This window comes from Gymnodraco acuticeps, unplaced genomic scaffold (genome assembly GCF_902827175.1).
Source record: "Gymnodraco acuticeps unplaced genomic scaffold, fGymAcu1.1, whole genome shotgun sequence".
In the NCBI taxonomy this organism is placed as follows: Eukaryota; Metazoa; Chordata; class Actinopteri; order Perciformes; family Bathydraconidae; genus Gymnodraco; species Gymnodraco acuticeps.
The window spans coordinates 2871906-2897978 of record NW_022990693.1 but is presented as its reverse complement, the minus strand read 5'-3'; the positions used below and the strand labels follow the sequence as shown (position 1 = coordinate 2897978).

The 26073-nt window shown below is 40.6% G+C and overlaps 1 protein-coding gene across 1 annotated transcript in view; it reads left to right on the top strand.

The window, feature by feature from the left end:
• The first annotated feature begins 632 nt into the window (after positions 1 to 632).
• nf1a (neurofibromin 1a) overlaps positions 633 to 26073 on the top strand; it is a 62036-nt gene continuing 36595 nt past the window's right edge. Inside the window, 28 exon segments of the mRNA XM_034230517.1 lie at positions 633 to 644; positions 1111 to 1275; positions 1278 to 1313; positions 9379 to 9504; positions 9506 to 9523; positions 12854 to 12937; positions 14582 to 14743; positions 14745 to 14773; positions 15318 to 15424; positions 15606 to 15673; positions 17246 to 17321; positions 18221 to 18261; positions 18263 to 18382; positions 18473 to 18550; positions 18553 to 18648; positions 20358 to 20405; positions 20408 to 20440; positions 20442 to 20472; positions 20475 to 20488; positions 21731 to 21805; positions 21892 to 22023; positions 22417 to 22529; positions 22531 to 22552; positions 22723 to 22836; positions 24334 to 24413; positions 24584 to 24707; positions 25121 to 25367; positions 25981 to 26060. Of these exon segments, the coding sequence (XP_034086408.1) occupies positions 633 to 644; positions 1111 to 1275; positions 1278 to 1313; positions 9379 to 9504; positions 9506 to 9523; positions 12854 to 12937; positions 14582 to 14743; positions 14745 to 14773; positions 15318 to 15424; positions 15606 to 15673; positions 17246 to 17321; positions 18221 to 18261; positions 18263 to 18382; positions 18473 to 18550; positions 18553 to 18648; positions 20358 to 20405; positions 20408 to 20440; positions 20442 to 20472; positions 20475 to 20488; positions 21731 to 21805; positions 21892 to 22023; positions 22417 to 22529; positions 22531 to 22552; positions 22723 to 22836; positions 24334 to 24413; positions 24584 to 24707; positions 25121 to 25367; positions 25981 to 26060 (2331 nt within the window).

Below are 26073 nucleotides of genomic sequence, written 5' to 3'. Positions count from 1 at the left end.
ATTTAAATGATAAAATTACATTTTGTGGGTATCCTTTTGTTGAACTGTCTGTTTAAAATTAATCGAAGCATCAGACAAAAAAAAGCTTTTGAAAATAATATTATATTTTGATTTAGGTCAAAATATAATATTTGTAAACCTGAACAGTGCCTCACCAGCCATGAACCTCACTGCAGAAGCTTATATAGACATCTAAGTTGTTTGTGCCCCACCACTTTTGTATATAAAAACGATACAGCGCCCTTGAAACAGACTAAAATGGACAGTCAGTCAGGAAACATCACTTCAGACCCTCACAATCTGTTGCAACAATATTTCATTTTTTTATTTTACTCTTTGATTTGTCACCTTTACTGTTCTTAACGGTACAGTAGCTTCCTGAGCTGGTGAGAGCAACGAAAATATAATTTCGTGTATATAATATTTTTTTCGTGTAATTTTGGTTATTTTATTTGTGGTGTTTATTTTCAATACTGTGTACATTTATTTTAAGAATGACTAAGATTTAATAATGAAAACAGAAACATCCATTCTTAGCACTGAACACATTCTGATAGGCCTGATCTTACTTTAAGCATGCGCTGTAAACGATCCGCCACTTGCCAGAATTTCCTCCATTAGCAGCGGAAGTCATGATAATCATGGTCAAAATAAAACAATAACATGAAAACTGTTGCAGTTCATTGAGAAGAACATCTACTCACATTATTATGTGGGCTAATCCCTGTAAATCTGGAGGTTGTTACATCTAAACTACATTTTATTCAGCCTGAAAGCAGATAAGACCACAGAGGCTAAAACTACAGAACACAGAAACGTTTAACAAACACAGAGTATTTTCTTGGCTGTTTTTTTCACGTTTATGTGTGAAGTGTTTTTTCTACCTCTGTAGTCGCTTTATCATTCCCAAAAAACATCCATATTTGTATTTATTAATTCGAAAAACATCAACAAACAAACGTCAACAATCGTTACTTTGAAGATTGTGCCTGGAAGTGTTCCGTTTCATTCCCGCTAGCTTTGACCCTGGTCTCCAACACCTCCCATCAATTTCTCTGAAGAAGACTTCCGGTGGTGTTGTCATGGCGGTGGCATGGGTGAAGCCTACAGAAAGGGAAAAATACTACTCGCCCCTTTCGTCCTTTCCCATCGATTCATGGCAGATTTTCATTCATAAATAAGTCTGTCCAAGCTCCGGCCCCTCACACCTTGGATTTAGCAGCCCAGCGTGCGGTGTCCCCTCCGCCCGGCCATGGCGCGCACAAACCAGTGGAGTTGGGTCCAGGGCCGTGATTACTAGATTTGATGAGCAGGTAAAGATGGGTTATTCAGTGGATGGGTGTAGCAAGCTTAGGTAGTCTCGAGGGCCCCACTACCCCGGCAAACGTTATATTTACACGGACGACGTTTTAAATTACAACATTTAGGGAGTGTTATCCCGTCGGGACTAGTTTTTCGACGGAAATGTGTTCTGTGTTGCTTGTCCCAGCTGCAAAACACTGAAGATGAGGTCTCTCTAGCTAGCGCCGTCTCCACGATCAATTAGCAGATGTATCCCGCATTTGTCCCGGGATTTAGACGGACTCAGCCGCCCCATTGCAAAATAATACACAATAAAGCAACATGGCAGGGACATTTGGACTTGCTCATAAGCGTCTGTGTGTCAATTAAAGTTCCCTAAGCTGACATTTCTTTCGTGCCAGCTAGGTAGCTAACATTAGCAGGCCTAGCTATCTAATGTAAACAAATAAGATGTGACTGTGTTAGCACGCTGTATTCATATGAGCTAATGAGGTTAGAGTTATGTGAGGAAACATCAGTAGTAAGAGTGACTGCTGCTCTCCCTGCTAGCTATTTTTAATGATCCATTATCATGTAGTCTCCTTGATATTGCAGGTGAAACAACCATAGTGAATGGTGTTATTTTCTCACAAGGACTCTATCTTGAGATATATTTACCATGAGCAATCATTTTCATTTACTCATATTGAAACTGTGAATAGAAATGTCAACAGTGTTTGTAAAACTCCTCTGTTGTTAAATTAAACCTTAACTGAAGAGCCTTCTGTAATAGTCAAGCTATGCAGCCTATATACCCAATATCAGAAATCACAGTCGGATATAGTTCATCGTTAATGTGCTCAACACTCAGTAATCCCAATCAGTTTGCATTTCTACTTTTCTTTGTCGTTTGAAGGGAAATACAAAATAATAAGTGACCACTGCTCTCCCTCCTAGCTATTTTTTTAAACATTCTTTATCATGTAGTCTGCTTGATATTGCAGATTAAATATCCATAGTAAATGTTTTTATTTCTCACAAGGAATCTATCTCTTGAGATATATTTTACATGGGCTATTACTTTAATTTTTCTCATATTGAAACTGTTACTAAATGTCAACAGTCTTTGGTATAACCTTAACTGAGGATATTTCCGTAATAGTCAAGCGATGTTTATACCCAATAACAGAAATACAGTCAGGGTGTAGTTAATAGTTCATTAATGTCCTCAGCACTCAGTAATCCCAAATCAGTTTGCATTAACACAATTCTCTGTCGTTTGAAGGGAAATGTGACCACCCGGTTTTGTGTGTGTTAAGTCTTTAAAAGTCTTGGTCTCTGGTGTAAAGTTCAACAGATCATGCACTGAAGCCAGGGTTTTAGCCGCTCAGCTTGGATTACTACCATTGGTTTTAAGGTGTTTGTATCCGCTTCTTGGTTATTGTTATCCTAAGCCCCAACTAAAGCCTTCCAGTCCCAATAAATATGCTATTTATTATTGACACTTGAACATTTCCCTTGCTTAAGTAATGTGTGTGGTAAATTAAAGTACAGTCTCACAACATAAATGATATAGCCTGATCATAATCTTCAAACCATTGTATTTTTAAATGACAATGATGATAGTGACAGTGTTTATTTAAAACTATAGAATATATAATTGAATGTATTATTTTGTAGGTACAGGGTGTGTTTAGTGTTATGATTGAGTTATTGTGTGTGCCTAATGAAAGACAGGTACACTGGTTGCTTCTGCGTAGTGCTTTTTTGACCCTAGCAAGAGGGGTGAAGTTTGAACAGGGTCATGTCAAAAGTGTGATTGGTCAACAGTAAGAAGTATACGTGATGCATGGTTTGGACAGTTTCTATTCTGCTCCAGTGACTAACAATATGCTCAAGTTCATCTGCAGCAGCATCCAACTAACACCAATTTCTAATACAAACAAGAAGAGGTCACCAAATTGAAAACGTCTGGCCCTCATGCTGTTATTTTTGATTTATTTGAAGTTGACATTTGGGGTTTTTAGAAAACAGATTCAAGTCACGGGGCACTGGGCGCCATTTTTGAGAGTTTTTGTATCTAGACTGAAATCGGTTAAATTCACAATAAATGACTGCACTGATGTCACATGAATATTTTGTCAAGACCACCACATCATTGATCTATGCCCAGATAACTGTCATTTACACATAAAAGGATGGGCAACTTGGTGACAAGTTGACATATCCACTATATAGCTAAAGGCCCCTTTTAACATTGAAATACTTTGTTTAAAATGAAATGAACAACAACAACGTGAGCTTCCTCATTCACAAAAAGCCAACTTACATGTTGTCTCTTAGCTGTAGCCTTCCAGTGAGCTGCTCTGTGGTGTCTTTTAGCTGCAAGCTCCTGGAAATCTATGCTGTTGTTTTTTTAGCTGCAGCCTATTGATAAGCATCACTGTTTTGTCTTTAGCTCTAGGCTACTAGTAGGGCTGTCCCGAATACCATTTGTCGGGCTCGGATATTCGGTAGTAATCAGCAGCGAATATTCGGATATTCGGCCCCGCGCGGTGGGGGGGGGCGTAGTAATCAGCAGCGAACCGCTTCAACACGTGTATTTCGGTTTATTCATGGTATTCATTTTGTTATTCTACAGTATTGTTGTCTTATAGTTATTTATTAACGTAACCCAATTTGTGTTCTTTGAAATGGAAAAGGATATTGCATTTGTGTTTGTTTCTTTCGTTGCAGTTGTAGGATATGTCTCAACGTGTAATTTGGCTTGCTTCCTATTTATTATGGACATGCTTTATTATGAAGGAGAGGTTTGCGCTGTCTACCGGAAGTTGTTGTTGCTATGGAACAACGTGACGGAGATTAATGGGGAAAAGTAATATCTACATATAAAGACGGAGAAAGTAAACGATAACGTTTATGGTTAAGTGTTGGCACCCCCCCCGAAGAGGCACAAGCTCTTACGTTGATATTGGAGATTTCAATAAAAAACAAAACAAACGAATATCCGAATAACGAAATTTGAAACCTGAATAGTACGCCAACGAACGAATATTCGGGTACAGCCTAGAAACTAGTATTACTTCGCTATGGTGGCTTTTACGCTGGATGCTACCACTAGCTCCGCTGTGGTCTTTTTTTTAGCTTACCATTAAGCTGCACTGTGGTGGTTTTTTGGATTTAGCCCACCTGTAAGTTGTGCTGGGTTGTATTTGAGCCACATCCCACCTTTAAGCTGTGCTGCATTGTCTCCTAGCTGCAGGCTCTCTGTACTCTGCTCTTGGGTATCTTCTAGCTAAAGTCTACTGGTAAGCTAGTAAGTTGTTTATTCCTTCGACATGCGCAAGTAGGAGCGGAAGAGGAAAAACAACGACTTGGATAATGGTTGTTTCCTGCTCTTTATTCAGATTGAATCACAAACCTTGTTTTGATTGATTTTCAAATTAGAATCCTGACATCTTTAAGTAAGTAACAATGCTATGCAATTCAAATATTTGACAATTAAATATTATCACAAGTTCCACATACTGGTGATTCTGTGGATTTCAGCCACATCTAATGGTTTTTGTTTCATGTCAAACTTCTATTTCCAAGGTCAAATATTCACCTTCAAGCCAAATGAGCAGCCATAGAATCATTGCAAGGAGAGCCAGGCTTATTTTTTCAAATACGCTTAATTCATCACTCAACAATGATGACTTTTTCTACCTGCCCAAAGATTCTGATCCCATTTTGGAGAAAGCATTTAGAGATGTGCCCATGGATGTATAATAAGAACTGGATGTGGTGAGCCTCACTTTGGCCATCAGCGTTTTTTTCGTGGTGGAAAAAGAAAGTCTATTAAAACGGTTACAACACCCTTGAACTAAAAAAAGGTATTTTGACTCTTTCTATTATGTATTTAATACAAAATAATAAAAACACCTAAAACAGTATCAACATAATAACCTCCTGGAAGGAGAGATTTATTGCAGCAGGACTTTTGTATTAGGACTGCATATGTTTAAGCTAGTGTACCTAATAAACTGGACACTGAATGCAATGTGTTGACCTTTGGAGGAATGGCTGGGCCCTAGCTGTGTGAAACAAAGAGCTCACTGACCGCGCTGTGCTGCACTGGACTGCAAACAGAGGCCTGGCCTGTTTTACAATCGTATATTATGCGCATGTGATGGTGTGTGACAGTTTGACTTCATGATGGAACCATTGAGCTGTATTGAGTTCCTGTCCCATGGCTTTCAATTAGGAGTCCAATTTGTTGGCCTGGTACAAATGACGAATGTTGGGCAGAACTTTGGTCTAGAGAAATATTCAGTCAAAACAGCGTAAAGTGAATTACTTTTCCATTTTACGCAACATAATGAGAGAATTGTTATTTCTGAGATATGGCGCCCCTTCAGTTTCAGAAGGAAATTCACTTTACAGCTATTTGAGCAGCTGTTCAATTGCATGTGTTATGATCTCATTACTTGTAAACAAAAACCAGCAAGATTTCAAATTTGATCACATTACTTGTAAATAAAAAACAGCAATGCAGCCAAATTTCAAGTGCAACATTAGTGAGACTTTAGCCACAAATAACTCTTTCCTTCCATCAGAAACTCAGCAGTGTAGTGGGAGGACCTTTTGATGGAAACCTGAAAACCATCAAATATCATCCAGTTTCGTCAGTCAGTTTACTGCCCATAAAGGCTTACACACTTCTCCCGTGAGATCTTAACCACTCACCAAAGTCACATGGGGCAAGAACAGCGATGAGTAACCCTATTACAAGTGAATGTAGCATCGTAATGATTTTGTAGATGTCTTTTTAATATAGAACATTTCATTTTGCCTTTACTAGGCTTTACTGTTATGACACCACAAATAAAAATGTATATTTTTGAACAAAAACTTGACTTTGAACATTATGTTGGAACAATGGATTGCTGGTTACAGAAAACACAAGATGCCGTTTTTCAGGATTTTACAGTACAGCATCTTGAGTTGTCATATTTACTCATACCAAAAATGTTTATTCACCAACATTTCCGTAATTGCTTCTTGTTTTTTAACAAACAAGAAGCATTACTATTGAACTCAATATTTATTGCAGGCATTTCACGTCAAAAGCCTTTTAGGCAAGCAAGGTTTAATGTGAAATATCAGACCAGGAAGTGGAAGTTATTAATAGTGAATGAAAAGTACAAAAGCACTTGAAATGATACGTGAATGAAAATAATTTGGGTGTGTAGAACATGACAGTTGTTTTACTAATGGAAATATAACTGTGGATACTCACAATGTTCTCAAGCTATCAAGATGAAAAATAAACATGAAGTAAGTGATATCCTACAAAAGAACTAGATGAATTGAATAAGATGAGTAAAAAAGAGTGGGCACACTGAATATGATCAATGATAATAAGTAGGGATGCACTGATATTGGTTTTTTTGAAACCGATAACTTCCTGCTTTCCTCAAGACCGATACCGATACCGATAACCGATAACAAGACCAGGAATAGACCTTTGTCCCGACATCTGGCATTGATTAGGTAAAGCGCGGGTTTCTGTGGTTCCGCCTCTTCTCATGTGGTGCGCGGTGTCTCCCTTTGTGTTCAGAGATGAACTTGGTGGCTGCACGGGCAGTGTGAAACCATGTAATCTCTCCGGCTGTATTAAATTGTACTCTTTAATAAACTCTCAGTGTTTTGGCTAACGACGACCCAGACTCCATCATTTCACCTCAACATTGCTACACAGAAGTTTTCCTCACATATATATTAAATGTACCTGTAGTTTTTGCACACCTGGTGGTAAAAAAAGACTAGTAGTGAGCAAAAAACATGAGCATTACTACTATGAACAAAACTAACCCTGGGTCGTCTCTGGCAAACTTCTTGCCTTTTTCAAAAGCCTCGTCGATAGGTAAAAGCCCCGGTGCCTTTGCAGCTGGCTTCGCCGCTAGTTTAGCAGCGCAGGCGTCTTCGTACGCTTTTAACACACCATCGTAGCGATGGCGATGTTTCAGGTGACTAATCAGGTTGGAAGTATTATAGCTCGTTGCCTTTTCCCTCCTCGTGGAACTTCTGCATTTTGTTAATACAAATAGCAAGCGAACTATCTAACTCTGAAACTTTGAAATAGTCCCATACTACCCGGCGACATGTTTGTTTACTGTCCTGGCTTCCACGGCCGCAGACCATTTACGTCACAGCCAGGCATGAGTTAGGGAGCGCTGGATTTGTGAAAAACTCCCCTCTTCCTAAACCACTAATACCACAGTACTGGCAAAACGGGAGGCCGCCGAGTGAAAAACAAGCGCCCCTCATCCCAATCCACCCACCACCGCAGTATTTTTTTGTTTTTTTTTACCCAAAAAATATGTGGTATATTAACGGGGCTATTAATAGTTTTATCGGGTTTATCGGGATGACGTCATAATTCCTAATATCGGGCCGATAATTATCGTGCACCACTAATAATAAGACTTTACATTGTAAATTAGTGAGTATGGGCCTGTCTCCTATATAAGGCCAGGTTCTCTCTGCAGTTAAAGGTAGGGTAGGTAATGTTGGAGAAACCAGCTCGAGTGCGCTAGAATTTGAAAATACACAGCCAGAAAAAAATCTGCCACTTCCTTACAGAGCCCCTCCTCCAACACACTATGAACGCACACATGACCAATGAGTGCACGAGATAAGTTTGTGCACAGATGGAAGGCTGACAGGCAGGTAGGCCATCCAGTTATTTTAGCCGGGCCGGCTCAAATGATTGGTCGTGCTTTTTACAGTACCACAGCTTCTACAGATGACTTGTTTTAATGGATTTTTTGTCAAAGCACTTCAGATATTCATTGCTATCGGATGTTAAGAGCATTCCATGGAATATAACAAAAAGTGTATCTCGAGCCGGTTTCTCAAACTTACCTACCCCACCTTTAAGGTGAATAAAGACCTTGACCAATATTTAGGAGTTTAACATTAGTATATCTAATTCAATTTATCTTCACTTCCTACGAGGTGAAAGTAATGGTTTCTCACATTATAACTTTATCAATCAATAATGTTTTGTGAATAAAATAAACAATACCAAAGGATTTAGGGATTTGACCCCTAATTTATTCAAACATAATTTTGTATAGCATACGCTTGGCTATATAGAGAGGCGAAGTCCCTCCCCTTCCGGTGGACCTCCATGGGACCTTATTTCGGAAAAAGTATGTATTGAAGTCAATGGAGAGAGAAAGATTATTTTAACATCCCGTTTGAATTATGCCACGAATTACACATATGATGTTTGTCAATTTAAAAGATCATTTTGCAAGTCAAAAAAATAAAAATGTGTCGTGAAACTGTGAAGTAACACTTTATTTGTGTGAAAACCGCTCAATGAACTACAATCTCTGGTCTCGCACACGTCACCAACACCAAGATGGCCGTCACGTTGGCACATTTCACCTCTTTCTTTCAGAATGAGACGAAAAGTATTATGGAGGTGAAAATCACTCCAAGTCTGGGCATGTTGAGAGCTGTACACACAAGGGGGAGTTAGTCGGTTCCGTAAGAGCCAGCATGCAGGACCGGCTTTACAAGGTTCGGTGAGTAACACGAGTGTAACGTTAATGACATCACTTACGCGACTCTGGGATTTGTAGTCTTTCTAGTTGCGTATTCTAGTCTTTCTAGTTGCGTATTTTTTCATATTTCAACAGTTTTACCACAAACTGACTTTTTTGACATGGAAATTATTTTTTAAGATTGACAAACATCGTATGTGTAATTCGTGGCACAATTCAAACGGGATCGAAAGATAATCTTTCTCTCCCCATTGACTTCAATGCATAATTTTTTCAGAAATAAGGTCCCATGGGGCGGAAGTAGAAGGGCGGGACTTCACCACCATTTCCAAACACTTTGAGCTTTAATAAAAAAAAAATCTAAGTATGACCAGAATGTAAATGCTACAGTATGTGACGATTGCGGTACAATACGAGTATCACAATGTTATAAAATACATTATAATATTCCGTAATGATAAATTGACACCGTAATGTGATACCATGAGTGGTGTGTTAACTGCAATCATCATCATTCTTTCTTTTCTTTTTCTTTCAGCTTCCTATTAAAGTTGGACACCAGAACACCCATACCAAAGTCAGCACAGAGCACAACAAGGAATGTCTGATCAACATTTCCAAGTACAAGTTCTCCCTCGTCATCAGTGGCCTCACCACCATCCTCAAAAAATGTCAACAACATGGTGAGTGGGGTTCATCGTAGTAAATCTTTCCTAGTTCTAGTTGTCTCATTATGCCATGTTTCCACCACATGGTATGGCTCTCTTTCGCCTCTATCTTTTTTAGTGTTCCACTAGGAATATACCCTGGACCCTGGAACTTTTAAAAGTACAACCAGAGTTCCCGTCAGAATATTTTTTCGCCGGTCAACATGTCCGTTTAAAGTTTAAATCTTCCGGACAAACATTTGAAAAGTGCCGGTCAAAGGTCTTCCTTTGTTATTTATTGGAGCTTGGAAACAAAATTGAATATGATTCGATATTAAACAAACTAATTATAGTAGATTAACTATTCAAAAGTGTTCAGTAACTTACAATAACACGGGAATAATAAACGGAGCGGCTCTCTCCCTCTCCTGACAGCCCGTCAGTATCATGCAGCTCGCGGATCAGTAATGAGTGAACCCGACAGTAAAAACTAAACATATCTATAAACTAGTTTAGGTAGTTTGAGAGGGTAATTAAAATAGCTACGTGTGATATTCTAATCTGAAGTGTGTGTTTTGTTCCGCTCACCGCCTGCATGTGATCATGCAGAACTGCGTGTCGACTCGTCAGCAGCAGCTGATCTCGCTCTCTCTCCCCGCCAGATTAGACTTTAACTCGCGTTTATGTCCATATCGATCAGATCTAGCTAGTTCTAGCTAATGATAGGACTACCTGCTTATTAAAAGACACCTAAACAATAAGCGTCGCTATGCAACCCGGGTTGAGGCCACAAAGTATAGCGCAGCATTTGTTTACATGCCCACCGGAACCCCGAGGCATTACCAACAGATCAACGCACAATCAAACCCTAGAGGACATCTCTTTCTCACATTAAGTGTTAGACATTAGAATTGACTATTCTTGTCTGTCACATACTCTTTTGTCTGTCACATAAGTGGCGCAAGTTGCGCAACTGATTGCGGTATTGCGCCCAAACGGAAATTATTTTGACCGGACACTTTGACCGGAGAGATTTAGATTTGCCGGTCTTCAGTATATTTTTACCGGTTGTCATAGTCGGTAATTACCGCCATAACGGGAACTCTGGTATAACCTCAGCCCCACTGAGTCATTAATAAAAGGTGTTGGTATTAGGGCTGAACGATATATCGTGTCATGGCGATAACCACGATATGCGCATGCGCGATATTCACACCGCAGGGACGTGCGGTTTTATTCCTTTTTTTTTAATGCTAGCACACTTTAGCACAGAATTCAAAATAAAGATACCCTTATTACTTATCGAAACTGCACATACAATATATCCGATTAAAGCTGAGACTCCACAGATTATTTAAGTATAGTATCTAAGCGATCCGATCTCGCAACAGGGGAAGCAAACACAGACATCACAACACGTACCTTTACGTAGCTTCGAGGGGAGATTGTCTCACCGTAGCTGTCAATCTGATCAAAAGACGTGTTCAATGGCATTAAAACGAGAAAAAACGCGGCTGAATCGGTTGATCCATAGTTAATAATGTATCTGTGGCTTTGAAGCAATTGTTTATAATCCATAATTCCATTTTTATGTAAAAATCGGAGCACAAAAGTTAGCTGCTAATGGTAGCCACCAGAGTGTATGCAGCTTCCGGTTTTGGCTACGCGTCACTCTCACTCCTTATTTGTTCATGTGTTGGTGTGTGTAGAACTTCCCCTCGATTCCATTGGCTCTAGCGTTATAAAGACATTTCATCATCAAAATCGACCAAGGGGGGCCAGAGATATGGAAAATCCACCCAATGACCCCAGAAGTTTTTTGCTAAATCTCTCTAAAAAGGTCAAATGTCACTTTTTTGCATCAATCTTGATACAGGGTACTTATTATATGTTGTACTTTGGATTCCTAAAGCTTTTAGTCTACCTACCATCATCCAAGGTAGTTTTCACTATAAGTACAAAATAATTTTTGGACGGACACTATAATTTACAGTTTTTTACTATGTTCAATCTGAATTTTCTTTAAAATAAAAAACATCTATATTGATTCTGACTTGTCTACATCCAACTCACAGGTTTATCATTACTTTGAGAGAAAAGATTATTAATTTAACCCTTTTAGAAGGGAAGATATGGTCATTTGTTCTGGGAATGTCATTTTCGAGCCTGAGACCTGAAAAACAGGCTCAGTGCTCAGTAGGTGAATTAACTCAAACACGTCATGTTACAATTATCTTGCTGCTTGCTACAAAAGGAAAACTTGCGCGGCTCTCATGTCGGGGGAACTTGAGTGAGTGACATGCCGGCTCTGCATGCACAGCAAGCCACCAATCACAACCTCTCAGGCCCCGCCCCGCTGGTTTGCAGACCATCAACACACCGGTGAAACTGAGCGAGGCACAGGAGGACAAATACCTTCATCCGGTTAATATAGTTTAAAAAAAACCCGCAATATTTATCGCAGGGGGAAAGAAATCGCAATGTCAGTTTTTTTCAATATCGTGCAACCCTAGTTGGTATATCACTGCAGGAGTGCAGGTCATTCATTTAGTCGGAGCGTCGTCACGAGACATTAAGCACACCTGTGTTTATGATAGCAACCATCTTTTTCACTCAACCCAGATTGAAAACAAATGGTAGCCAGTCAAAACAACGCTGGCATCAAAAAGGACTATTTCCCTTTGATTTAGGGATGTCTATAAATAATTATATACCCAATACGAACACTTGAATAGCCCTTATTTAAACCATTAGGTCCTAGACTAGAGGTTGTAAAGTGCCCCCCGTACTTTTCCCGTTTAGTTCCGTTAGTGCCTGGAATTTTGCGTTCACAACCACAAAAAGAGTACTTAGTTCCGAGAACTTTTCACCCCCATTTTTAGTGCCTGCTAGAGAGGGTGGTACTATCCTGGGGAGAAAAAAAGTACCAATTTCGATTGGCTGGTTGAATTGCATACCACGCCCGTAAAAACCAAACCCCGTTTTGTGAAGCCGCCATTGTATTTGCTGGCATTAGCATTATTAGCCATGACCAGACATGAAGCAGTGGATTGGAGGCGGGGCTTCAAGGAAACCGATTTTTTAAATGTATTATCTGGTTGCATTGCCTTAGCCGACTATATTACAATCTATTACTATAGATTATAATACCAATCCATTCAATCCGTTATCCCTTGACCCAAAAAACATAAATCAAAATATTTTTTCTGCTTTTCTTTCTTGTTTATACTTTGATATTGTAATGAGGGCATTGTGATGCTGTTCATTAATATGACTGAGTCAGCAACTCCCAACCTTAGGTGTCCTAATGCTGTGTCTTAATGTCTTAATGCTGATTAATGATGTTCTGACTGATCTTCTTCACAGCGGATATTTGGAGAAGCTTCGGAGAAGAACCTCTACCTCTCCCAGCTCATCATCCTGGACACCCTGGAGAAGTGCCTGGCTGGGGTGAGTCTTCCCTCTGAACACCCTGTACTGGGGCTGTCAAATGGAAACAATTGAAGTTTTAGAACTTAGCTTTAAAGACTAAGATCCATGCCATTACAAGCCCTGTGTTGGGATTAGGTTGTTGCCTACGATCCTTGTGCTTTGGCAATGAAATCAAACTCAAAGATTCAGTATCTCTGCTGCTGTGTTTGTGCTCACCCAGACACAACCTCTGGTAATGTACTTATCCTCCATCAATCACGCTCTCCTCATCCCTGGGAGGTTCCTCAGTGAACCAGCAGGCTGGGATTACATATGCAGGCGTTTGGTGGGAGCCGATCATCCGATGGGAACTGCTCTCTGCTTCCTATACCGGTTTTAGTCATTAGCATTCACATTCAGATAGAAATATCTCTCTATTTTTGCGAGAGAGTTTGTGCTGCTGATAGAGTGGTCCAGGAATGAGTCCTAAACCCGGAAATGAGTTGGCCTTTTAAGAGAACTCTTTTGTTAGCGATTTAAATTAGGTCTGTGGTTAACAGAAGCTGGAGAGATGTTCACATTTCGTTCTCCGACATAACACAAATCCACCTTTAGCCAAGCAGTGTCGAGGTCCAAAGCCTTTGAACATGATGTTAGCTTTTGACTTCTGGCAATTGCAATCTAACTTCAACGATTATAAAAAGTGTTGTTATTATGAGGAGATTATCCTGCCTATAATATTGAGTAATGAGTCCATACCAATGGACATGGGAAGAAGTGTCTGGTTAATCGCATGATTGCGTATTGGTTAAAAATAGGGTAAATAAGTGCCTATGTCTGTGGAAACTACATAAACTTGGTCATTGTGAAGCCTCATTTTGGTATAAAAGCTGTATTCTGTCAGCCCAAACAAAAACACAAGGTCATATGATAATATGACCTTGTGCTGATATTGGCCCACAATGCCTATATTGTGAATGCACGATGAAATTGAATTTCTCAGAAATGTTGCTGAGGAGCACCCTAACACTTGGTTTACAAAAGATCCATAGCTAACGTGCTGAAATAAAAAAAATCTGTATTAATGTGTAATGTAGCACACAGGGTTCGACATTATCAAAAGGGAGATGACCTGTGCCAGGAAAAGTTACTTCATTGACCAGCGTAGATTCGCTGTAGGTGGCCACATGTGGCTATAGAGATATTTTTACTTTTAGAAAAGTGCTGGTGACGTTTCTATAGAAATGTTTAGGAGAATCTTGTTTTCACTGTGTCATTCAGACGGAAACTATCATAGCAAAGACCAAAAAGGCCAGTTTTCTGACGGACGGACTTTAGATGTAGCTGTCTGTGAGTTTTGTACTTGTATCAACCTTGCGGGAGTGGCCCTCTTAGCTCTACGGCTGTCAGATTCAGCGGTGAACCTAATTCAAACAAAGTGTGAGAGGAAGAATCTTCCGGAAGTCAAACAAATAGATGGATTAAAGACAAGAGGGCGAAGCTAGTCTGTTTAACAAAAGCCGTGATATGTTGTCGAGAGATAGTTGTGATATGAAGGGCGGTTCTTTTTGATAAAATGCTGGGAGGATGCCAGCACCTTTTCTGACCGATAAAGACAACCATGTGGACTTTTCCACTTGACTGTCTTCCTGCTCTCTGCCCCCCCCCCTTCCCCCTCCTCAGCAATCCAAAGACTGCTTGCGTCTGGACGAGACCATGCTAGTGAAACAGCTGCTGCCGGAGATCTGCCATTTCATCCACACGTACCGCGAGGGCCACCAGCACGCCGCAGAGCTGCGGGCCTCCGCCTCAGCCGTCCTCTTCTCTCTGAGCTGCAACAACTTCAAACGCCGTCTTCAGCCGCATCTCCACCAGGTAGCTCACAGCAGCATGTGTTCTCTCAAGAACGGCCACATCTCAAATGTTTCTGGAAGCTTTGTTGATATTTGCCAGAGCAGTATTAACCACCTCTGATATTATTATGTGCTAAAGTATTGGGGGTGGGGGGGGTCTAGTAGTATCCCTTATCTTGATTTTCTGCAGTTTCCAATGGAACATTTTGATACCACTAATGTACATAAAAACACTCCATATTATCCTGTGCTTTAATGTGTGTTTTATTTCAATTGTATTATTTAATGTTAAAAAAATAGTTTTATTTTTTTCATTATTTAAGTCCCTATATTTAGCATTTCAACTTAAATCAAAATACCCAGAATACTTTATTTATCCTGGAGAACATTTTTATTTCGGTTCAAACGTAAACTATTTTTAAAAATGTATAAATATGAAAATGAGAATGCGCAATAAAAATATAAAATGTTAAAAAAATAAGATGTATATGTAAACATAAGAAACACATAAGAAGGTAAAATATGTTGAACTTCTTGACATCTCTGACTTTGCTGTGTCTCCTCAGGCTACAGGAGCTCACGGTGTGCTCAGAGGACAACGTGGACGTTCACGACATCGAGCTGATGCAGTACATCAACGTGGACTGCTCCAAGCTCAAGAGACTGCTTCAAGGTGAGCTTACTGTTCATACAGCTTTACACTCTTCTTAAAGGAAGTGTGATGTTTCAGTTGGCACACATTTCGTCTGTTTCTTCTTCTGTAAATAATTCCTGATCTGTTACAGAAATTACCAAGAATGCTTTTTGTTGTTATTATTTTTTGTGTATTCATTCTGTTTTCTTTCTTTTTCCAGAAACTGTGTTGAAGTTTAGAGCTCTCAAGAAGCCTGCCCAGCTAGCAGTCATCAACAGTTTAGAGAAGGTACTCACCATCTTGTTACCCAACCTGTAATCTCTATAGGCGCGTTCACACCGGAGTACTTTTACCCGTACTTTTCCCGTTTAGTTCCGTTAGTGCCTGGAATTTTTGCGTTCACACAAAAAAGAGTACTTAGTTCCGAGAACTTTTACCCCCATTTTCAGTCCCTGCTAGAGAGGTGGTACTATCCTGGGGAGAAAAAAGTACCAATTTCGATTGGCTGGGCGAATTGCAAACCATGCCCCGTAAAACTCTGAAAAGTGTTGTGAAGCTGCCATTGTATTTGCCTGAAGCCAGTCCCAACTCCGGGGACTTCCGGCCGGGGACTTCGGGTGGCAGTATACGCCGTGAAGTTGTTTGCGGCCTGCCAGTAAACCCAAAGCAGAAGAAGAAGAAGTGACGTCATTTGCCTAATCCTCCCCCCAGGGACTTATTCCGGTGTGAACGCGATCTGTACTTAGTTCCATGGGGGGAACTAAGTGCTGGGCACTAAGTACGGCAAAGTACTTGGTGTGAAAGCGGCTTATAATATTTAACCCAACTTTCAGCAATATCTGCTGCCTTATGTTCTCCACAGGAGCAGCTCCAGTATGAATTAGCCTGTGCTACATTAGCATTTGATGCTATTGATTACTATTATTATGGCGTGTAGTCACTCAAAAAGTGTTGTGGGCGGAACATTAGGCGCATTCACACCGCACTACTTTTCCCACAAAGGTTAATGAGAACTTAGTTCATGAGAACTCTTTAGTTCTCATGAATTAAGTACAGATCGCGTTCACACCGGAATAAGTCCCTGGGGGTGGATTAGGCAAATGAAGCCGCTGACGTCACTTCTTCTTCTTCTGCTTTGGGTTTACTGGCAGGCCGCAAACCACTTCATGGCGTATACTGCCGCCCAAAGTCCCCGGCCGGAAGTCCCCGGGAGTTAGGGGACTGGCTTCAGTAGAAGCTGCTGGGACTCCCAGCAACTTCTACTGAAGCCTTCCGAGTAAAATCGCCAGAACGCCGACACCTCCTCATCTCCACCGCTCCCATGTTTTATTTGTGTTGCCATAAATTAGTCTCTCTGCGTTTCTGCGGCTGGGCTAATGCTAATGCGAGGATAATAAAATGGCGGCTTCACAAAACTTTTTGGGAGTTTTACGGGGCGTGGTTTGCAATCCGCCCAGCCAATCAGAAATATAGCTCTTTCTCACAAAAGAGCCGCTCGAAAGTCCCTGCTCTCTACAGGGACTTTCGAGGGGGGTAAAAAGGTTCTCATGAACTAATTTTAGTACCGGCTCTTTTTGGTGTGAACGCGATAAAAGAGTTCTCATGAACCTTTGTGGGAAAAAGTACCGCGGGTGGAATGCGCCTATTGAGTAAGTCCTAAAAGAGAAGAGACTACATTTGTAATACCGATATTTGTAACAATGCAGATTCTTGCAGCAGATGACCGATCGACCCCTGTGCCCTGATGAATGAATAGCTGAAATGTCAGAAATGATAAGGCAGTTTTAACCCCTGTTACCAGAGAAGCGTGGTGGTGGAGTGTAAAGTTCCTCTTGTACTCACACTGTTCTCTCTCGACAGGCGTTTTGGAACTGGGTGGAGAATTACCCAGACGAGTTCACCATGCTCTACCAGCGCCCCCAGGCAGACATGGCAGGTAGGAACAACATTTGTTCTGACTTGGACTGAATCTCTGCACCTCTCACATATTGCCTACAATTTGAGTTAATTAAAATGTCTGTTATTATTAAATATTAGAGTTCTACGATACAATTGGTTTAAAAAAGTGCATCCAAACCAAGCCAGTCATCAATAAATTCATGTTGGTACTAGATGAAAAAATATTTATTTTCAAGGCCTTGTTTCAGACAAAAATATGTTCATTGTGAAAGTTGTCTGGAAATGAAATCCTGTTCATAGAGAAGTCTCTATGATAAAAATATTTGATTTATTACATGCATTTACTGACATATTTTATGTCAGTAAATGTCTCGTTAGAATCAGAATAACTTTATTCGTCGGAGGGGAAATTCACAATTCATAAGATTCGTAACCACAGATCTCATTTCAGGACGAGGTTATTATTTTAGCATTAAAATGCCAAAATCATTTTCAAATCAATTAATTGTTTAGGACTCATTCCATGCACCAACTATACAAATCAATAATCCCAAGAGAAAAAACATGTGATGATGTTTAACATTGGTCTTCTGATAATTATATTGTAATGATAATATTTTGAAGTAAAGTGTGTGTGTGTGTGTGTGTGTGGTGTGTGTGTGTGTGTGTGTGTGTGTGTGTGTGTGTGTGTGTGTGTGTGTGTGTGTGTGTGTGTGTGTGTGTGTGTGTGTGTGTGTGTGTGTGTGTGTGTGTGTGTGTGGTGTGTGTGTGTGTGTGTGTGTGTGTGTGTGTGTGTTGTGTTTGTGTGTGGTTGTGTGTGTGTGTGTTTGTGGTGTGTGTGGTGGTGTGTGTGTTGTGTGTGTGTGTGTGTGTGTGGTGTGTGTGTGTGTGTGTGTGTGTGTGTGTGTGGTGTGTGTGTGTGTGTGTGTTTGTGAGTCGCCGCTGCAGAAAAGCTGTTTGACCTGGTGGACAGCTTTGGCAGAGAGTGCGAAGAGGAAGGCAGCTGTGTGGCACCTGCAGATCATCCTCCTCATCCTCTGTCCAGAGATCACACACACCATCTCCAAAGACACAGTGGAAGAGAGCAAGGCCAATAAGGTTGGAGGACAGAACGCATGCACGCACGCACACACCTTGTGGAGACTGACTCCAGCACTCACACACACCTTCCTCCTGTTGTGTCTGCAGAAACTGTTTTTAGAGAGTATGCGGAAAGCTCTAGCGGGCCAGGGAGGCAGCAAGCAGCTGATGGAGAGCGCCGCCATCCGCCTGTGGTCAAACTGTGTAAAGCCTCCACCTACATCAACTGGGAGGACCACTCCACCATCTTCCTCCTGGTGCAGTCCATCGTCATGGACCTCAAGGTCTGTGGCAGTCACTCAAAATGCATTCCAACAATTGTAATTCCAATTTATTTTTATTGGACATCTTACTTTAACTTCTTATATTTATTGATATATCTTATTTGTTATTATATTGTTTTATTACATGGCTTTGTTGAATACTGATTGGTCAATTCAGAACACGTGACACGTTGTTAATACCGAACAGACAGACCGCTGTCAAGGACTTATTGACCGTTGTTAAGGACGCTCACAATCTTCAGAAAGAAGTCCGGTCGATTTAACTGTATACCGTTGGGGCCGAAAAGCAAACTGCATGCAGTTTGCTTTTCGAACTGGGACATTAAAAACAGCGCAGAAGTAACGGGGCAGAAACCCTCCTTTTTACGCAGCGGTCCAGACATAGACATCAAACGGCGACACATATTCAGTTGGCAGTTTACTTTGGCATTAGGGCAGGGATATCTAGATACTTTCCAAGGTCTGACATCATGAAGTGTGCTACTTTTAAAGCAAGCAGCGATGTTTTCAAATCTGTAATCAAAAAGCTCCTCAAAAACGCAAGCAGTTCCTACCGTTGGCTTTTCAAACTGAAGACAAGAGACGCTCTAACTGTTTTTCAAATGTAACAGTTTAAAAAGCAAGCAAACTGTCTGATTGTCTTTAGTTTTCCGCTGTCGTGTGATAGCAACATGGAGGATTTTAACATTCATTTTAAAATATTTGGAGAGCACAGTAATTTGGAGGAATGGTTAGTGGCTGATGAGTCCCCAGTGAAGAAAAGAAAAAGACAAGAGGGACAAGAAAACAGCGGAGAAGTAACGGGCAGAAACCCTCCTTTTTACGCAGCGGTCCAGACATAGACATCAAACGGCGACACATATTCAGTGTGCAGTTACTTTGGCATTAGGGCAGGGATATCTAGATACTTTCCAAGGTTTGACATAATGAATTGTGCTACTTTTAAAGCAAGCAGCAATGTTTTCAAATCTGTAATCAAAAAGCTCCCCAAAAACGCTATCTAGAGCAGTTCCTGCCGTTGCTACGTTAGTTCAAACAGTAACAACGGACTACTTTTCTTAGCGGATGCATGTCAATTTAAAATCAATACATAAAACTATTTTTAAATCACTAAAATCATTTTCTAAATCCATAAAAGGCATTTCAATTAATATTGGGAGGTCATGTCGTTACTTTGTTGAGAATGTGGCCATGTGTAATAAGCGGGATAATGTGCAGCGACTTGGTCATTATGGGGAAAAGAACACCTTCATGCCGATGTAGATCCCTCCGCTTCGCGTCGGGCTCCTGATCAGCCTGTCGGTGTTCTTTTCCCCATAATGACCGCGTCGCTGCACATTATCCCTTACATATTACACTTTCCTTAACTTTTTTTCTTTATCTCATTCTTAAATGAAAAAGTTAGCATTGTGTATGGATCAGAAAGAACACTTTATTTATCCTGTGCAATATTGGGTTTTGTGAAATAACTACTTTTTTAAAGTGATATAAAAGGAAAAGTTAATCAATAAAACAAATAAAAACATTTATTTAGACATAAGAAGTTAAATTAAAAAGCTGCTATAATATTAAAATAGGAAATTAAAGTAAATGCCCAATAAAAGATCAATTAAAATAGATTAAAAGTAATTTATAAAATATATATACACACACACCAGATAAGGTGCTTTTGAAACCACCTGAGGTGACCTGTGGCTCTGTTTCCCCAGGCTCTGCTCTTCAACCCAGCGAAACCCTTCTGGAGGGGGACGGGGACCCCAGAAACGCTGACGTGGAGCTCATGATGGACTGGCTTCGTCTCTTGTTTCCGCATCAATCCTCACAACACCAGCACTTTAAGGTAGGACTGGGAAAAAATATATATTTATTGGTAAACGTTGGAACAGTCTTTAATATTAAATGCTCTAGCTCAGGGATTCCCAAGGTGGAAGACCAATCAATTAAAACATTTTTTTATTATTAATAATAGCGTGTGCATAGATATTTTTCAGGGGCGGACTAGCCATCTGTATAATTCCCCGCAGGCGAGGCTCCCCCCGTTGACAATCCACTAGCGCAGTGTTTCTTAAAACTTTTTCATACCAAGGACACTTAACCAATAAAAAACACTCACGGACCACCTAAGACTCCACACATATCCAAAAACAATAGGCCTGCTCACCACTCCAACAGTACAAAACAGCCTAATAATGACAGCTTAACCTTCTCTATATCGCCTCGTTCACACAATAAATCAACAATACAAATACAGATTATATAAGCATTTAGTTCAAATGCGATTTAAAATGCTCTCAGGTTTTACACCTCAATGTAGACTACATTTATTACGGAGTTTTTTACATTACATCACATGTCACTTGTTAGACGCTTTTATCCAAAGCGACTTCCATACTCAATACTGTGGGCAATCCCCACAGGAGCAATTTGGGGTGAAGTGTCTCAGGGACACAACGACATGCTGACTGCAGTGGGGTTTGAACCTGTGATCCGAACACCGACACTCAACCCACTGCACCACACGCCTCCCTATGTTTATGTCCGAGGTAACAGACTCACAGATCGTTGGCTACTGAGAGATATGCAAAATACACCGCATGAAGTACGACACAAACCTCCGCTGTGGATTTTCAAAACAAAATACAGTAAACTACGGTCGCAGGCCCAAACTTAACTCTGAGGTCTGCATGGCATGCTGTTTATGCAGCCCCAACAGCTCTAACAGCCTCTGATCATCAACAGACTTCATGCCATGCTTCATCAGATGCATATATTAGATAATAATCTCTATCTCACTCCTAAAACATCTAAATCTACTTTCAGCATAAAATACATCCATTGTTTGTTCTATATGCTTCTTGGAATCCAAAAAAACACAGTTTTTCTAGAACAGATTACACTTAAGCTCGCTCCATTGCGGAGATAATCCCGCGAGAGTGCGGATAACTTAAATGAATTCACTAGCACCCACCCCCCTTGACAGGGGTCGCCAGTCTGGCACTGTTATTTTGGGGGTCGCGGGCTGAAAAGTTTGGGAACCCCTGCTCTAGCTAATCCGGTGATGATTTTTCTCTGTGCCCTGAAGGTCTGCTTGGCCTCCTCCTCTCCCTCCACCTTCCACTTTGTCCTGGTCAACTCATTGCACAGAATTATCACTAATGTAAGTCTGCAGAGCTTCTCCATGACTGAGTGACGATGGAATCATTTGACGTGTTAATTGACTCGTATCCCTCTGACTTCCTTCAGTCCCACCTGGACTGGTGGCCTAAGATCGAAGCGGTGTACTGCTACTCCGGAGAGCTCCGCTTCATGTTCTCCGACACGCTCAACCGGGTGATACAGGGCGCCGCCACCCACGCTCCTCTACGCATGACACCCGTGAGAGGACTTTACACTACTACAGTACTATTATTTTAACTTTTTATGATTTATTTTGTATTATGCAAATTCTTATTGGACATTGTTACTTTAAGTTCTGTTTGTATAAGTATATTTATTTTAGTCATTATTACTTGAACTACTTTTGTTTACACAAATACATATTTTTTGATTATTTATCTCTAAATATAAATACAATATTAGTTTATTACTTTTTTTTTATTGGAGTTTTTATTTTTGTATGCATCTCTTTGTTTATTATATATTTTTCACACTTTAATTCTTATGTTTGTATAATTCTATTTGATTTGATATATATGGAATCCACTTTGTCCCAGGATGAATCAAGTGTTCTGATGCTGATTCTCTGTGTGTTCTGCTGCCCCCCCACAGAGTCTGACGTTCAAAGGGAAGATAAGCACCAGCCTTAAGTATAAAGAGAAAGCCACAGAACTGGACACTCGAAGCTACAAGTGCCTCCTCCTCGCTCTGGTCAAACTCATCCACCGACCCCAGACTCATGCTGCATGTGAGGCTCAGAAACAACTCTTTATTGATACGTTTAATAATGATTAGCCTTAGGTTGACTTATTTTCTTGCAGCCAGGTTTTGACGCACCTATTCCCCAGAGATGTTTTGAGTATTTCGTGTCGATGTTAGTTTATGAAATGACCACCAGCTTGTCTCTCTGTGTGTCAGAACCCGGTGAAGCAGGCTCCAGAGATGCAGAGCAGCACGGCGGAGCTCATCACTGGCCTGGTGCAGCTGGTGCCGCTCACCAACACCACCCAGCTGTCCCAGGAAGCCATGGAGGTCAGACCCGCTCCCACCCGTTCACTAAACAAACTACTAACACTTCTCTTATTATGGCAGCCAACAAGGGAACAATTTGAGAGAAGAATTTCAGTTGCTCAGGATACATTTTTCCCAACTCTCCTTTCTAATTATTAGATTTTTCATTAGCCGCTTTCACACCAAGTACTTTGCCGTACTTAGTGCCCAGCACTTAGTACCCCCATGGAACTAAGTACAGATCGCGTTCACACCGGAATAAATTCCATGAGGGAAGATTACGCAAATGAAGCCGCTGACGTCACTTCTTCTTCTGCTTTGGGTTTACTGCCGCAAACAACTTCACAGCGTATACTGCCACCCGAAGTCCACGGCCGGAAGTCCCCGGAGTTGGGGAAGGCTTCAGTAAAAGCTGCTGGGACTCCCAGCAGCTTTTACTGAAGCCTTCCGAGTAAATCACCAGAACGCCGACACCTCCTCATCTCCACCGCTCCCATGTTTTCTTTTGTGTTGCCATAAGTTATTCTCTCTCTGTTTGTGCACGGGGCTAATGCTAATGCTAATAATGCTAATGCCAGCAAATACAATGGTGGCTTCACAAAACATTTCTGAGTTTTACGGGGCGTGGTTTGCAATCCGTCCAGCCAATCAGAAATTGGAACTTTTTTCTCCCCAGGAAAGCACCACCTCTCTAGCAGGCACTGAAAATGGGGGTAAAAGTTCTCGGAACTAAGTTCTCTTTTTGGTGTGAACGTAAAATTCCAGGCACTAACGGAACTAAACGGGAAAAGTACGGGGAAAAGTACTCCGGTGTGAACGCGCCTAATGACTATTATGGTCACACTATTCAAACAGAAAAGAGGAACACCTTAGGTGAAGTTTAGCATTTCTTTAGTAAATCGACTTGTAATTAAAACATTAGTTAAACAAGGTGCGCATTATTACTTATTATATCAACTTTTTAATGTTAATATCAATATTTTACTTATTTAATTGGACATTTAACTTGAACTTCTTATGTTTATATTGATATTTTTAATCTATTTTTTTGTAATTATTTATCTTTTACTTTATTTCATCCTTAAATGGAGCAAATGTCATGAAACCCTATCTCCTCAAGGTGATAAATCATTCTGAAATCTTTGAAGCTACTGGAATGCTTTTAATGTGAACATTCAGTCAGGACGTTTCGAGCTGCATTCACTTTTTACAGTGATGTCAAAATGAAAAGAATAAAACTGGAAATATTTAAAAACCCAAAACAGTATTTGTGATTTAAAAAAAAAGTGTTTCAGCAGAGTGGTAAATATGTTATAATATAATGCATACAATAGCAGGTTTAACCAGTAGAGGGCAGCACGTTTATTTAATACCAACATACATTTGTTTTTTAGCTGAAAAAGAGTGGTTTGGGGGTTAAGTTACTTATTTTTGTTATACTGTAAAACTCATACTAATGACAAACCATTGTTTATTTGTCCCCCGCCCCTCCTTGTCTGCTGTCTTGACTGTTTCCAGGCTCTGTTAGTTCTGCACCAGCCAGAGACCATAGAGCTGTGGAATCCTGAGACCCCCATAGAGACGTTTTGGGACATCAGGTACTCAACATTATCTAACTCTGAAAACGTTACAGAAAGCGAAGAAGGATATTTCAGGTGTTTTATTTGATTTTGGTGAATATATAAATGTTCAGTAAGACTTTTTCGCTTGAAGTTCACTAATTGTGGTACAGTCTTCACTAACTTCCTTTCTTTGTTTCTTTCTTCAGCTCACAGTTGCTCTTCCTCATCTGCCGCAAACTGATTGGCCACCAACTGGTCAACGGGACAGAAGTTCTCAAGTGGCTGAGGGAGATCCTGATCTGCAGGAACAAGTTTCTGCTCAAAAACAAGGTACAGTCCTATAGCTGCTCTGTTAGTAACACAAAGTCAACCAATGAGCTACACAAATATTGACCTACGTTTTAGAAAATGTTGAGAGAATCACCTAATTAAAATAAATTCACTTGCACTTTTATAAATAACTTAATTTTTGAAAAAATGCTTTTATTTTCAGTAATAACCACATTTCTGACAATTCCTTTTTTTTCCGGCATTCTTTTTCATTTTTTTATAGAAAATTTGAGTAATTTCTTTTGGAAAAGTGAAATGATTACTTTTTTGTCAAAATGACATACTTTGTCATAAAATTACCCTTTTTAATTCATTAAAAAAAGTTATTTTTCCAAAAGGTTTGTCATTCTGAAGCCCCTTGCATTATGGCACATTTTGGTGTGAAATGTTGATTTGGTTGTTGATTGCTCCAGGAGTGTGCCACGATGGGCGGAGGGATCCCCATCTGCCGGCAGGCTCAGACCAAGCTGGAGGTGTCGCTCTACATGTTCCTGTGGAGTCCGGACACAGAGGCGGTGCTGGTGGCCATGTCGTGTTTCCGCCACCTCTGTGAGGAGGCTGACATCCGCAGCGCCGCCGACGAGGTGCCCGTCCAGAACATCCTGCCCAACTACCCCACCTTCAGTGAGCTGGCCTCCGTCAGCAACATGATGGGGACAGGTCAGTACTGTCAGCCCACACCAGGAGTACTGCAACCAGGTCAAGCACTCAGCACTGCACCTCGCCTTTAAAAAAAAAACAACTAAAAAAACAACCGTCACAAAACCCAACCAATTTCCACTGGGATAAATAAAATATTGTGACTCTTATTCTGACATAGGAAACTATTGCTTTTCATTATATTAAAAACCTCACACATCACAAACATAGCAAACATAAACACATTTGTATGTATTTAACCATTTTCAGAAATTCCAAGACACCTAGATTACTGCGCTTTGTTGAATCGGAGTATGTTTGATCCTGAGGGGATCAGTTGTTGGGAAAGCAATGTGGAAAAAGCCTCAGCCTAGTTAGCTGTGGTGTTTAAGTGCTGCTCACTCTACAAAATATGGCCGTCAGAGTTAGGATATCTGCAACATACGAGGTTCACTTACTGTCCTTGTATTCAATGATAACATGCCAGTCTTGGGGTCTTCTTCAACATTGTGGATGTATCCTTATATTTAATGATTCCTTTGTTTGTATTCTGGACCTATTGGCCCATGTTGGATTGTTGGGAAGTATTCCTCTTCCAATTTCTTCCAATAACATGTTGGACTTGTTTGGACAGGCCGGTCCACCTTACAGAAGAGAGTGATGGCCCTGCTGCGGAGGGTAGAGCACCCCACACCAGGAAACATTGACATTGAGGTGCCATTCAGTT